At 41.1% G+C, this 12,134-nt stretch overlaps 1 protein-coding gene across 3 annotated transcripts in view; it reads right to left on the bottom strand.

Annotated features, from left to right (window-relative positions):
* Nucleotides 1–12,134, bottom strand: part of ksr2 (kinase suppressor of ras 2) — a 97,301-nt gene that overhangs the window by 31,371 nt on the left and 53,796 nt on the right. For all 3 annotated transcript variants that reach the window (XM_076731103.1, XM_076731105.1, XM_076731106.1), the window contains 5 exons: nucleotides 5,748–5,817; nucleotides 4,355–4,438; nucleotides 4,119–4,204; nucleotides 2,903–2,923; nucleotides 2,539–2,648 (listed from right to left, as the gene is read on the bottom strand). In XM_076731103.1, coding sequence (XP_076587218.1) covers nucleotides 2,539–2,648; nucleotides 2,903–2,923; nucleotides 4,119–4,204; nucleotides 4,355–4,438; nucleotides 5,748–5,817 — 371 coding nt within the window. The remainder of the gene's footprint in view (nucleotides 1–2,538; nucleotides 2,649–2,902; nucleotides 2,924–4,118; nucleotides 4,205–4,354; nucleotides 4,439–5,747; nucleotides 5,818–12,134) is intronic.

The raw sequence follows: 12,134 nt of genomic DNA, 5'->3' as shown, positions 1-12,134 counted from the left end.
CTTCTTTGGGCTGTTTTTGCCATCTCCACCTCATCACAGCCAGCTCCAGACTGATCTCCAGGTCTCGTCCAATGACCTCCTCAGTAATCTGCTGCTGCTGGTCACATCTGTTCAGTTCACTTTAGCTGAAGACTTTGAACTTTTGTTAGCAAACTCAATTTTCTACTGTACATCCCAACCACTGCCTAGACTCAATTTCAATTCAAGTATCAACAAGTATCATCAATCATTTTTTTGGTAATCACTCACAAATAATAACTTTTTCCAAGAAGTCTCCTGATTGTACAGACTGTTGAAAAAGCACTTTGTCAAAAACACATTGTCAGACAATTTAATGAAAAAGACAAACAGCAAGCACTCAAAATAACAGATTTGTTCTTGTTCAGTTAAGGCTTAAATCTTAAATATCAGAGCATCTTTGAATGCACCAACAGTCAGAGGTTTCAAAATTATCCTCGCTCTTAACTGTAATGTAATGATGACATTACTGACAAAAAATAGACAGCACACTTTCAATCTGATGGATTATCTTCCTCAAAGAAGTTTTCAAGTCTGTGCTCGTTGATTCTAATGGCCCACTGAAATGAGGGGAAATCAATGGCTGCCTTGAAGGTGAGAAATCAATCTGAAGATTTAGGGTATGCTTTGAAAAATGGTCTGAATTGATGTAAGTATATGCAATTTGCAATGAATGAGCCAAAACTGTTGTGCAGCTATTTATGTGGATGATTTTATCCGCCCAAGTGAAGTCATGGACTCTGAACTTCAACCAGAGATCATCATCAGCCACAGGAATAAAACATCACATGAATTAAAGCAGAAAGTACGTTTTATTAACATATTAATCTCTTTGCTAGCCTTTAAATATTTACAAGGTCAGAAATTATGAAAGCTATAAAAAAAAAACCCTGACTGCAGTTACACCTGAACTGACCTGTTGAACTCAATGAAATCTAATAAGAAGCAATAACTGGAATTTGGATTATGCCAGTCCAACAGAGTCAGGTCGGTTCAGGTTATGGCCGTCCAGTGTTGTCCTCCCAGAGGTACTGTAAGATATTGCCATCCACCTCTGGTGATACATGGTGATTGTTTTACTTCAGACACGTAGACACACCTGTACTCAGAGTAGAGTAAGCAGCCATAACAGTACTAACTTTAAGTCATCAATCAAATGACTTAATGTGTTCCTATTTTTTGTTCATAGCTGAACAGAATTGTTAAATTCAAAGGAGCCGTGAAGAATGGTTTTACTATCCCAAAGCACAAAAGAACCATGAATGAGCCACTGAGTCTCTCATCAATACCAGGCAATCATTTTGCCAGATGTTAAGATTTCCAGGTGTTAAAAACAAACTGCTCAATAAGAATGGCAGTGCTTTGATAAACAGCGACCTGCATTGCAACAGATTCGAGTTAGTTTCGATCTGCTCTCATGAAAGCTGATTGTGTTTCAATAAACAGGTTAGAAAAATGTGGAAGCCAACATGCAGGGGCCCCTAGTTCAGAAGAGCCCTGCTCACCATAAACACACAACACAGTGCACTTTGAATACAATATCTAAAGTGTTGATCAATAAAGTGCAGTCCTACTCCCTATTAAATGAGTGATACTCTAATACACACACAAACACCCGAAAACAATTCAATCAATCCATCAACTTTTCTAAGCTAATTTTTCATTTTTCTATTATAAATATTCATGTTTATATGCTTGTAATACGTATGGTAAAAAGGTGTGCGATCACTTATTTTGATATTAATTCAATCATGATTTCTAGTACATTGGACTTCCAGTATTTGTGGCATGGTGGGGCATATTGGAGACTATTCATTGTTTCCTATATATCTGTCTTTAATTGGAGGTTTACACAAAGATTTTTCGTATTGGTTCATTGCATTTTGAGATTTCTGAACAGCAACAATGGTCTGAATTTCAAACCCACAGCCTGTGCAATAAATACTGTTCCAGATTGTACATCAGTGTTACCTTTGGTGTCACAAACTATGGTAGTATATTTAATTATGCACTGTAAATTGAACCTCATCTCCACATCTAACAGCATGGCAGAGAACAGCATAAAAACTCTTATATAAAAAGGATCTTTGTTTAAGGTATATTTCCACATTATCTAGGTATCCTTTATCATCCTTTTTTTAAGGAAAGGCATGAAATTTGTGCATTTGTAAAGGTCATATTTCGTGCTTTGTGCTGTGTTCACGATCACACTTCCTTAACACACATTTGGTTCACAAGATTTCCATCATAGTGTTACCATCATGGGAATCTTGTGATAAACTTTTTTCCTCTGGAACTGAGAAATTGTTAGATGCACTGGCTGCAAATATTCTCTGTATGAAAACAAATCCATCTGTGCAAACATCAATACTGCTGAAGATATTTTCGTGCGGTTTCATGATCCCCTGGGAAAGACACAGTGACTCATAACCATTTTCCTGCCCCCAAAAATGGAAGGAATGTGATATGTAGGACAGGTTACACACAGATTGTGATGCAAGGTTTATTTTTTACACTTACCTTGTTGATTTTGTTGGTTTTGGGGAGCGTCTGACTGATGTGCAGGTCTGTGTACCTGAGCGGGTTGTTGATGTCACATGGCACTGATTCAGTCCGTACCAGACGAGCTACTATAGAAAAGAAGCACAGAGCAAAATTAAACAATACTCCCATAATAGCTTCGGGAAAATTAGGAGTAACTCTTTATCAGGCCCTACTTCTAATGTGAAAAATGAACAAACTGCCCTTTTTTGAGCACCATCCATTCATTATCACATACAGACACTTTGTTGAGGAAAAAAGTTTCCTTAAGCAAACTATGTCATTAAGAAAACTGTCACTTTTTCTTATTAAAGAAAGGTTGAAGAAGTCTAATTAGCTTTACCTTGAGTTGTTCCTTGGTGGTCTTATTTGGAGGAGAAAGAGAGAGGGGGGGCAGAGAAAGGACAAAAGAATCTGAATTCTGATAACAGATAATGGGATTTTTTTCAGTGCTGTCTGTGTTAGTACAAACAGTGCATGACGCAGTCACTTTTGTCAAACCTAAGTGGCTTAATTAATCAGCAGATAACCTTCTATCTGTCTTTCATTTCATAAATGGGGCCTCAACTATAAAAAAATGTATCTTTAGTGGCTCTAAGAACTCATGCACATTCAAATACATGAATAATCATGAGAGCAGAACACAGCAGGGCTTACATCAGTGGGTCCTAGCCCACTATATTAGTTTTGTGCTCTGTCAAAGATGCTGCAAAGCCTCCACAACCACACATTACAGATTCTGTATTTAACAAGTGTAAGAAAATGTGACATTGTTGCCAGTCCCTACTTTGAACAAGGTGATTCCTGGAAGCAAAGCTAATGGTGGCTAGCTGGCAGCTAAATCACATGATTGATTTATAGCAAAATCTAAAAGCCAGCAGTTACACAGTGACATTCTTGATGTTTTTTCATAGTGACAGTAACTTATCTTGTAGCTAGCGGTCTGTTGGCTTTTAATTTTCTGTGTTTTTAATCTAATGCCAACTTCAATGTTGACGTTACCTTCAGAATTTTCATCACACCATTAAAAATATCAAAATGGAAAGTAACTTGTACTTTAAGTAACATATTAACCAGGTACTTTTTTCACTTTTACTTTAGTAAGTTTCTCAAATGGTAATTCTAACTGTTGATTGATTTTTTTTATTGCAGTAGGTGTCATCCTACTTGAGCAAAGATTGTTAGTAGCAAGCTTACAGCTAAAGTGTGTGCAGTTAGTTGCTGCTTGGGGGGGAATCACCAGGGGCTGCACAAACAGTCCAGCAGTCACTGAAAATGATGAAAATTCACTTGCTTTCACTCTGAATAAACCCTTTGACCGTACATCAAACCCCCAGTCAGACCGAAAAAGAGCTGACCCCCAGAATGTTGAAGTAATCGAGTGGTATTAGTATCCATAAAGTAATTACTGAATTACCATAGAAATGACAACATGCCACTGTTACACAAAGGAAATATCCATCTCTTTACTTTCTCAGGTTACTTCATTCGCACATAATACACTAAATATAACACCTGGCTTGTGAAAACTAAAATCTGAAAATGAAATAATCAAATACCTTTGAGGGATTCTCGTCCGCCTCGCTGTATGATCAGTAAATGGCAAGGTGGGGCTTCTTTGGTGCATTTGTTGTGGCACTTCAGCCTGAGTGCACACAATGAGACAGGGAATTTGATTAGTGCTAGTCTTTTTTATTATTTATCAGTTTAGTTATCATTTTAGTTTGTTAATTAACATGTAGAAAAACAAGGGAGGAAAATGGCATTTCAGGCAAAAATCAGTGCGGATACTTACTTGCAGTTTTTACATTTCAGTCCAAACAACATTCCCTTTCCACACACTATGCATGTCTGAGACATCCAATACTTTGTAGAAAACCTGCAGGCAAAAGTAAAGAGAGTGAGATAAGGATATTTAAAGAAGCCAGGACATCACTTTAAAGTTGTTGCACATTTGTGTGACATGTAAGAGCTGTGGATTATCATGAGAGTGTCCTGACCTTTTACCTTTAATGACATTCTCTCATTCTGACAGCTTTTGCCAAAGAAGGCCTCGCATCCCCTGCGTAACCTTTCTGCGAAGACAATAAATGCCTGCAGAAGCTACTTCTGTGAAAGTGTTTACCTTCCTAATCTCCCTAACCTGCTGATTTAATTTGGGCCCATTTCATTTTCATCTTTCAGTAACCCTCTGCGAACGAAGCGCAGCGCAGGAAGAGGCCACCGGGTTTACATCAATACGACCATCAGTCCGAGTGATGGGAGCTCAGAGGCCTGCGCCACTCTTAAAGAGACCAACATAGTCTCTTCTCAAACACGGAAATTCACAGCTTGCTCCGCAGTAGCAACCAATTCCCCGTAGAGATTAACTGAGAGATTCCAGCATGTATGTGACTATTTGCTGTATTTACTGATGCGACGCCTGTGTGCCAGCAGTGCTGCTGGCTGGCTAATGTCAGGTGACTAATGTAGTTTGACAGAGTCCGATTCTCTTTATTAGGCCCCTCCTTCGCCTCGGTTGAGAGACACGACTCAATCCAACCCCTGGCTGATTCTTCAGTGGACTCTGCTGTCAAATATGAACGGTGATGTGACATTAAGGGCAGATTCTGCATAAAGAAATGTTCTTTCAGCATAGCCGAGGCTCGAGAGCAAAAGTGGTGCATTGTGTACCGGCTATGCAGATGCACTTATCTTAACAGGCCAACAATGCGATCAAGGGCGCACGTTAGAAAAATGCAAATTGGCACATCAAGGAGATTGCTGGATGGAATAACGGCATTTCTCTTAAAACCAGCCTTAATCTTCAAATAACTGCTCTATAAATTCCACTTGCGCTCAGTTTGGCTGCATATGATGAGGATTAGAGCTTCTCTCTCCACCTCGCTGACTTTCAGCAGGCAAGACACCCACGTTCTGGAGGTTGCTGAGATCCCACAACTAATACGGTATTGTTTCACTTTTCAGATCACTAGCGTTTGGAGTCAAGCAGGGTGAGAGAGAAAGAGAAAGGCAGTCAAAGGGAGAAAGGGAACTGAGATGAGTTATGCAAGAGGCCCTTTTTAATTGGTATGAAACTCTATCACAGATGAGTGTTTGCACATAGGCAAACTCAGACACACACACACACACACACACACACACACACACACACACACACTCACCCACACAGTTTCCTTTAGGCCTACCTGTGTTTTATTGAGTTTCCCAGATCTCTTCGGGGAATCTGCGGGGACCAGCGAGGCACTGAGAGAGTGTCTGAGGAGGAGGAGAACATTTTTTTAGTTAAATGGTAATCCAGACAGAAAGTCTTTCAGAGTTGACTAAATGTCTTGAATCAAACATTAGGTTTAGCACATATGGCATTTTGGGGGAATGGACTAATTTTGTAGCAACAAACTGACACTTCGTTAATCTTAATCAGCTGTTTGTGTATCATACACACAGTCATTAGATAGATAGATAGATAGATAGATAGATAGATAGACAGACAGATAGATAGATAGATAGATAGATAGATAGATAGATAGAATAAATTTAGTGCTTTAAGTTCACTGTTGACAAAGCAAACGGTATGAAAATGCACTTTACAAGACAACCCAGCCTCCAGAGCATTTGCATCGGACAACAATAAAAACCACATCCGATCTATATGTGATATACAATGAAAGGCGGATTCTTTCTAGTGCACTCTCAGGCCAACCGGCTGAAACTCTTTTTGAATTGTTTGCGTGTTTTGATGCAGATATCTCGGACGATGGTGCTAGCTGTATTCCATTGTTAGGCACTCTTGCTTCAAAAGGTTTCCACAACAAAAACCATTCGCTTGGTCCATTAGTGCATGCAGTGACTGAGCGGCCCGACACATTTATGCACCACCTCTTCATACCAGGTGAGAATGGCAGCCTACACAGAGTTGCCTACGAAGGCGGCTGGATGTGGTGGATATACACTCAGATGATTGCGCGCTCTAATGGTGCGCTGGCTGCCAATAATTCAATAACAAAATAGCCATGCTGAAAAATGCTGAAAGAGACATAGGTCATACCAGACAGTGTACCATGCGAGATCATTTTTGTGCTTTATTTGAAATTGTGCAGAAACCTCACATATTACAGGTTTATTTACTGTAGGTTATATTCTGTTACGCCTTTGACAATTTAGACATGAATAAGTACAGTCAACCTCGACAAAACCTGAAATGGAGAGAGGTAAAACCCTGACGATGGACAGCAGAAAAAGAGGACCGCTATCGATGCAGGTGAGGAAGAGACGCTGTCTTTTTTATTACATGCATTCTTCTTCCTCGTCAAAACCTGGCACCTTCTTTACCCACAATGCTACTTGACAGCTAATCAAGCCACTAGCCCCAAACAGACTCCACATCAGCAGATGTTTTTCATTTTCAAACTTGTGGTCTTCAGCCCAAACGCTTCATCAATTAGAATAACAACTGTTACATTAACAATGTATGAGGCAATTTATCAGACTTGGTGCAGCTCCTTCTGGATCCACACAAGCTTTAATACTAATCTTTTCACACATGCAGTAGCACTCCCCAAGACCTGTAAACAGACTTTGATGTGTAAAATGGGCACACTTTCCCTTTAAACTTGTGTATGTATGTCTCATATTTGAAGAATAAAAGGGTTTAAATAAACAGAATAACTCTGCACACACTTTCTGCTATTCATAAGCACACACACACACACACACACACAAACAAGCACTGTCCCGTTTCGCCTTTTTGCATCTTTTAGGCTTGTCGGCTGTCCCAATTTTGACTCAAAGGTGTGCTGCAAAAAAAAGGCTCAGTCAATGAATGTGCAGCTTTGAACCGACAAAATAAAACCAAAGAGAAGAGGAAAGGATGGATTCAAATGTGAAATAAGTGCTATGCACAGTTATTATTACAGTTATTGTGTGTGGCTTGGTGGAGTTGGACAATAAATTGACCAATTGTGAGGAAAAAGAGAGAACCACAAGCAAAAAAAAATCAATGCGTCAAACTCTAATGCCTTGAAAATGGAACTGTAGGCTGAGGTGTGCACTGAGATTGATGTCCATGAGACAGAGGAGCTTCACTGAATTGTGTCAGAAATTGAGGTGGTCTTTGTCAATTTTCATATTCACAGCCTCTTCAAATGTGTTTTGCTTTGTTTTTTTATTCCTCCTAGAACACTCGTGTTGGCGATGATGATATTTTGACAGCTTGATAGATAGATTTCGTGCAGCTGCTGGCATATGTTTATTACTGAGGTCAGCTCTGTCACCTCACAGCAATACGGTTCAAGGTTCAAACATGCCAGCTGGTTAATTGGTGACTCTAAATTTGCAGGTAGGTGTGAACGTAAGCCTGTCCAGGATGAACCCTACTTCTCGCCCAATGTCAGCTAGGGTTGGCTCCAGCTCCCCCTGTAGTACTGAAGGACAGCTAATGGATGGATGAATATTCTGCCCCTTGTGCATGTATGTTAATGGGGTGAACAAAATTTCAGAACCATCTCTCACTACAATACACTGCGGGCCAATGCCACCACCCTCTCTAACCTCAAAAACACACATAAAGTACAACAATCATTGGTACTGTCAACAAAAACTGAAAATCCATAGGCTTGGTAAGAGTGGAATTCATGGAGGAGCTTTTCCATTGATTGCATTAGACTGTAAACGAATAAAGTGGACAGGCTGTGTTCAGCGTTCATTACAGGCACTTTCTTTTACAGCAGAAGGTCTGGATCACGCAATCTTCCAATTGTGTTCATGCAATTTTTGTAATTCGCTTTGCGTCTCTGTCTCTTTTAACAGCGGTTGGTTGGTGAGGATGACCGTCAGCTCTAATGAAAGCACTGACAGCATAGAAAAGAAATATTTGTGCGACTCAAAATTTTCATCCGGTGAGTGGCTCAATCAGTGCTATTGATTGATTGCGAGGCTGTGCTGTGCTAATTGCATGGCCCTGGTGCCATATAGCATTTCCTGGTTCCTGAACACCCTTCCTCCCTCCTCCTCCTCCTCCTCCTCCTCCTCCAGTCTCTCCAGAGGCTTGGTGTCTTACCTCCGCACGCCGATGCATCGCTCAATTACACTCAATCAACTTGATAACTCAATACAGAAGGGAAACTGACATCATCTGCTGTTTGTCAGCCTTGTTGGCGACTGGCAGATGATTGGACTTTTCAGCAGCGTGGTCAGAGCTATTCATCATCGTGTGTGTGTCCTGTTGACGTCCCTGTCTGTCTCTTTGACGACTCAAGCATCCCTCAAACAATGGAGGGAGTGTAGATTTATGTCAGTACTGTTAAGTACTCACGAGAACATGAGAACACACACATGCCAATCATATGAAAACGCATGAGCTTGAGAAATGTCAGACATCTTGAATCTGGGCCTTCCCCGTGAAGAATGGTTAGGTTTTAAGTGAGACGATGAGGAAAATTTTGTCTGAACTAATAATCTGTCTTTGTGGTATTTATTTGCATTGATGGAGATATTTATCTTTCGGTTTTTCGTTTTGGTTTTCTTTAATTTTGTGTTTTATGTCTGTCCTTTAAGGTTATCTGTCTGCAGCAGTAGTTCTCACCAGCAATGGCGAAGTCTGCCATTCATGTACTGGATGATTTTCTACCTAACACAAGGGATTCACAGGTGCATGCAAGTATTTCAGCACCATTCTGTCTGCCTGATAACAGCCTCACAATTACCTGTTCGCTCTCTTTACACGATGTTAGAGCTGTATTAAGCTACTGTTAATGAAGAGAGAACAGCCGACTGACGCGGCTCCTCATTGCAAGCATTCAAATGACAAAATACTGGATGGATTTTGAAGCAATCACAAGAGACGCATCTGTCACCAAAGTTAATGTGGACCATCAGAAATTCATCTACAGCAAAACAGCTGTCATTTGTGTATTTTAATAGAACAAGAAAGAAGAGCCTCAGTGAGCTGATAGATGAAGAGCTGCAGGTGGCACGTTCAATCTCAATGAGATGAGCGACTTTTACCTTGGTTTGCTGTTGTGGGGAAAACTACTCACGGCATGCACAGCAGTTACTATTGACTGCCTTCTTTAATAAAACAGTGTGAATTTGCTTGGCTGCACTCTAAACAGACACACTAGTTAGTCTCCTGTTGCACTTCTGACAAAGCAGCTGCTGAAGGCATGCCTGCTATAGTCTTAAACCACACTAGATGTTACCTGTTAACCACAGGTGTCACTAAATCAGCCAGGAATGAAATCTTAAGGTTTGAAACTTGAACGTTTTGAGATCATGTTGCACCGGTGTATTTTGTAGATCCAAAAAACTGAAAAAATCAGAATCCAATCACAAGAAATTCTCATTTCCTAGCCATCAGAAAATACCTCAACCATAGTGAGTCAATCCCCATAGACCTCCATATCAAAATGCTAATTCTACAGCAGAAATGAACATCTTCACAGCAGTGTAGCTAATCCATGTTCATGACAACTGTACAAGGCGTGAATTTCTATATAACTCACTCGTTAAAATTATCTTAAAGCTTAAAGTTATGCATAATCATGGTGCTTTGAGTAACAGCCAGCTGCTCGGTTTCAGTGAGCAGGCTTCATTCAGCCCACCTCAGCTCCACCCACACTCCACCCTCTTTGCTCGTATTTGGATTAGCTGGGAGTTAGGCAGCATCACAGATTGCCAATGTCCGGAGCCGCTTTCAATGAGCTTCACAATGGCTCTTCAGAAACCTCGGGGTGACGTCACGGAGACTACGTCCATGTTTTATGCAGTAAACAGTGACACATGCTGAACAGAAGAGCTTTAAACATGAGTTCACACACAGCACGCCTTCCAATGAGAAAACAGACGAGCAGAAACAAAGCTGAAGTGTTAATGAAGGTCAATAAAGTCACACTCATCCTCACACGTAAGCGCAGAGTGAACCAGTCACATAAATACAGCAAAAACATTTTAGGACATGCAATAACAACACATCGAAACAGATAATTGAGTATTGTTTATATGTGCATGTATGTATCTGTGTGTGTGTGTGTGTGTGTGTGTGTGTGTGTGTGTGTGTGTGAGATAGATGAGCCTGCAGGAGCCGAGAAACCCCGAGGCGCCAGACAACTGTGTCCTCCTCCATCTTTTCTGATTGGTTTCAGCCTAATTAAGCTGAGGCCTTCCTTTCCCCTCCTCCATTGGCTGGCCACATGACACACAGCAGGCCATAGGGTTGAATATGGTGCGTGTGTGTGGGTTAAAGAGATAAATGTAACTACACTGAAAGATGAAGGAATATATGTTTCTAACTCTGTGTGGGTTAAACAGAGGGGGGCGGGTATGTGTATGTGTGCAGAGCTAAAGGGACTACTTGAGTCTAGGAGTCTATTTCGAGCCAAATATAGTTTATTTGACGTTAGAGTGAGATGCCTCTCCAAGTGATTGACTGAGCGCTAAACACTGCTATTCCCCACGGAGGAGAAATATTTACTGCAGGTAAAAAAGAAAAGAGTGGAGCGACACTTAAAATGTGACACTTAAAACAACACAAGACGCAACACAGGGGAAAAAGACCACACAATTTTTAATTATTCTCATTGTTCACCTACTCCTGTCATTACCAGAATCATCAAGGTCCTACAGCTCAATGGGCAGAGTGCAGCACTCAGGCAGTTTGGATAAAAGCTTCAATCAAACGGTTGAACGCAATCAACGGCATAACTGGCACACAATCATCAAGAGATAATCAATGACTTAGGATGGGAATGCCAGACAAATTCAGAAGAAAACAACAGTGGAAGGCAGCATTTCGATGAGAAGCCTGTTCTTCTCCCTAAGAGTCTGACATTAGGGTATATACAGTGGACTGTGCAGAGCAGAAGAAGAAGTGAACAGGACTGTAAAAATGTGTAGGCGTTTGCTGCACAATGTGCTGCATTAAAGCACATGAGTGTTATATGAGCGATATGTTACAGGCTGTTGCTCACCCTACTCTCATCGTTTCTCATCCATGTGTTTTAATGAGGACTTCCCACAAGCTGAAAGCACACAACTGACCATGTGTCAGTTTGGAGTGGCAGCAAGACACGAACAGAGCGAAGGGCAGAAATCGACAAGGGGGCTTCTTTTTCCAATCTGAGTGTGAGGAATAAAAACTCCTCCGATGCACAAGAGACAAAGCCAGGTTGCTCAGTTACTATGGCAACAGCTACACGCTGATCAGCCTTTTTTTGCAGAATATTGTGCTGTCATCTTTGACGAGCAAGCACACACACACGTTTGCAAATAACCCACATACACTCACAAAATCCCTGTGATGAAGCGACAATAGCAATCACTGCGCTGGAAAAATAGCAATTATGTTGGATGAAACAAGTACGTCCGCACGGCCTCGCAGAGAGCGGGTGTCTTTTAAGAGTGCGCAGTCTAAAGTGTGCCAGTGAGACAGAGGGGGGAGGGATGGGAGAACAGATGATGCCTGCAGGCCTTATGGCTCAGTAGTGACTTTCTCAGTTGGAGAGCTCAAATGGCTCGGAGCACGCGGACAAGTAAAGCGGGCCGATGGACAGAGCAGGTTTTGGTGGTAAAACCACTCT

This window comes from Chaetodon auriga, chromosome 5 (genome assembly GCF_051107435.1).
Source record: "Chaetodon auriga isolate fChaAug3 chromosome 5, fChaAug3.hap1, whole genome shotgun sequence".
Lineage (NCBI taxonomy): Eukaryota > Metazoa > Chordata > Actinopteri > Chaetodontiformes > Chaetodontidae > Chaetodon > Chaetodon auriga.
This window is presented reverse-complemented; position numbering and strand designations above follow the sequence as displayed.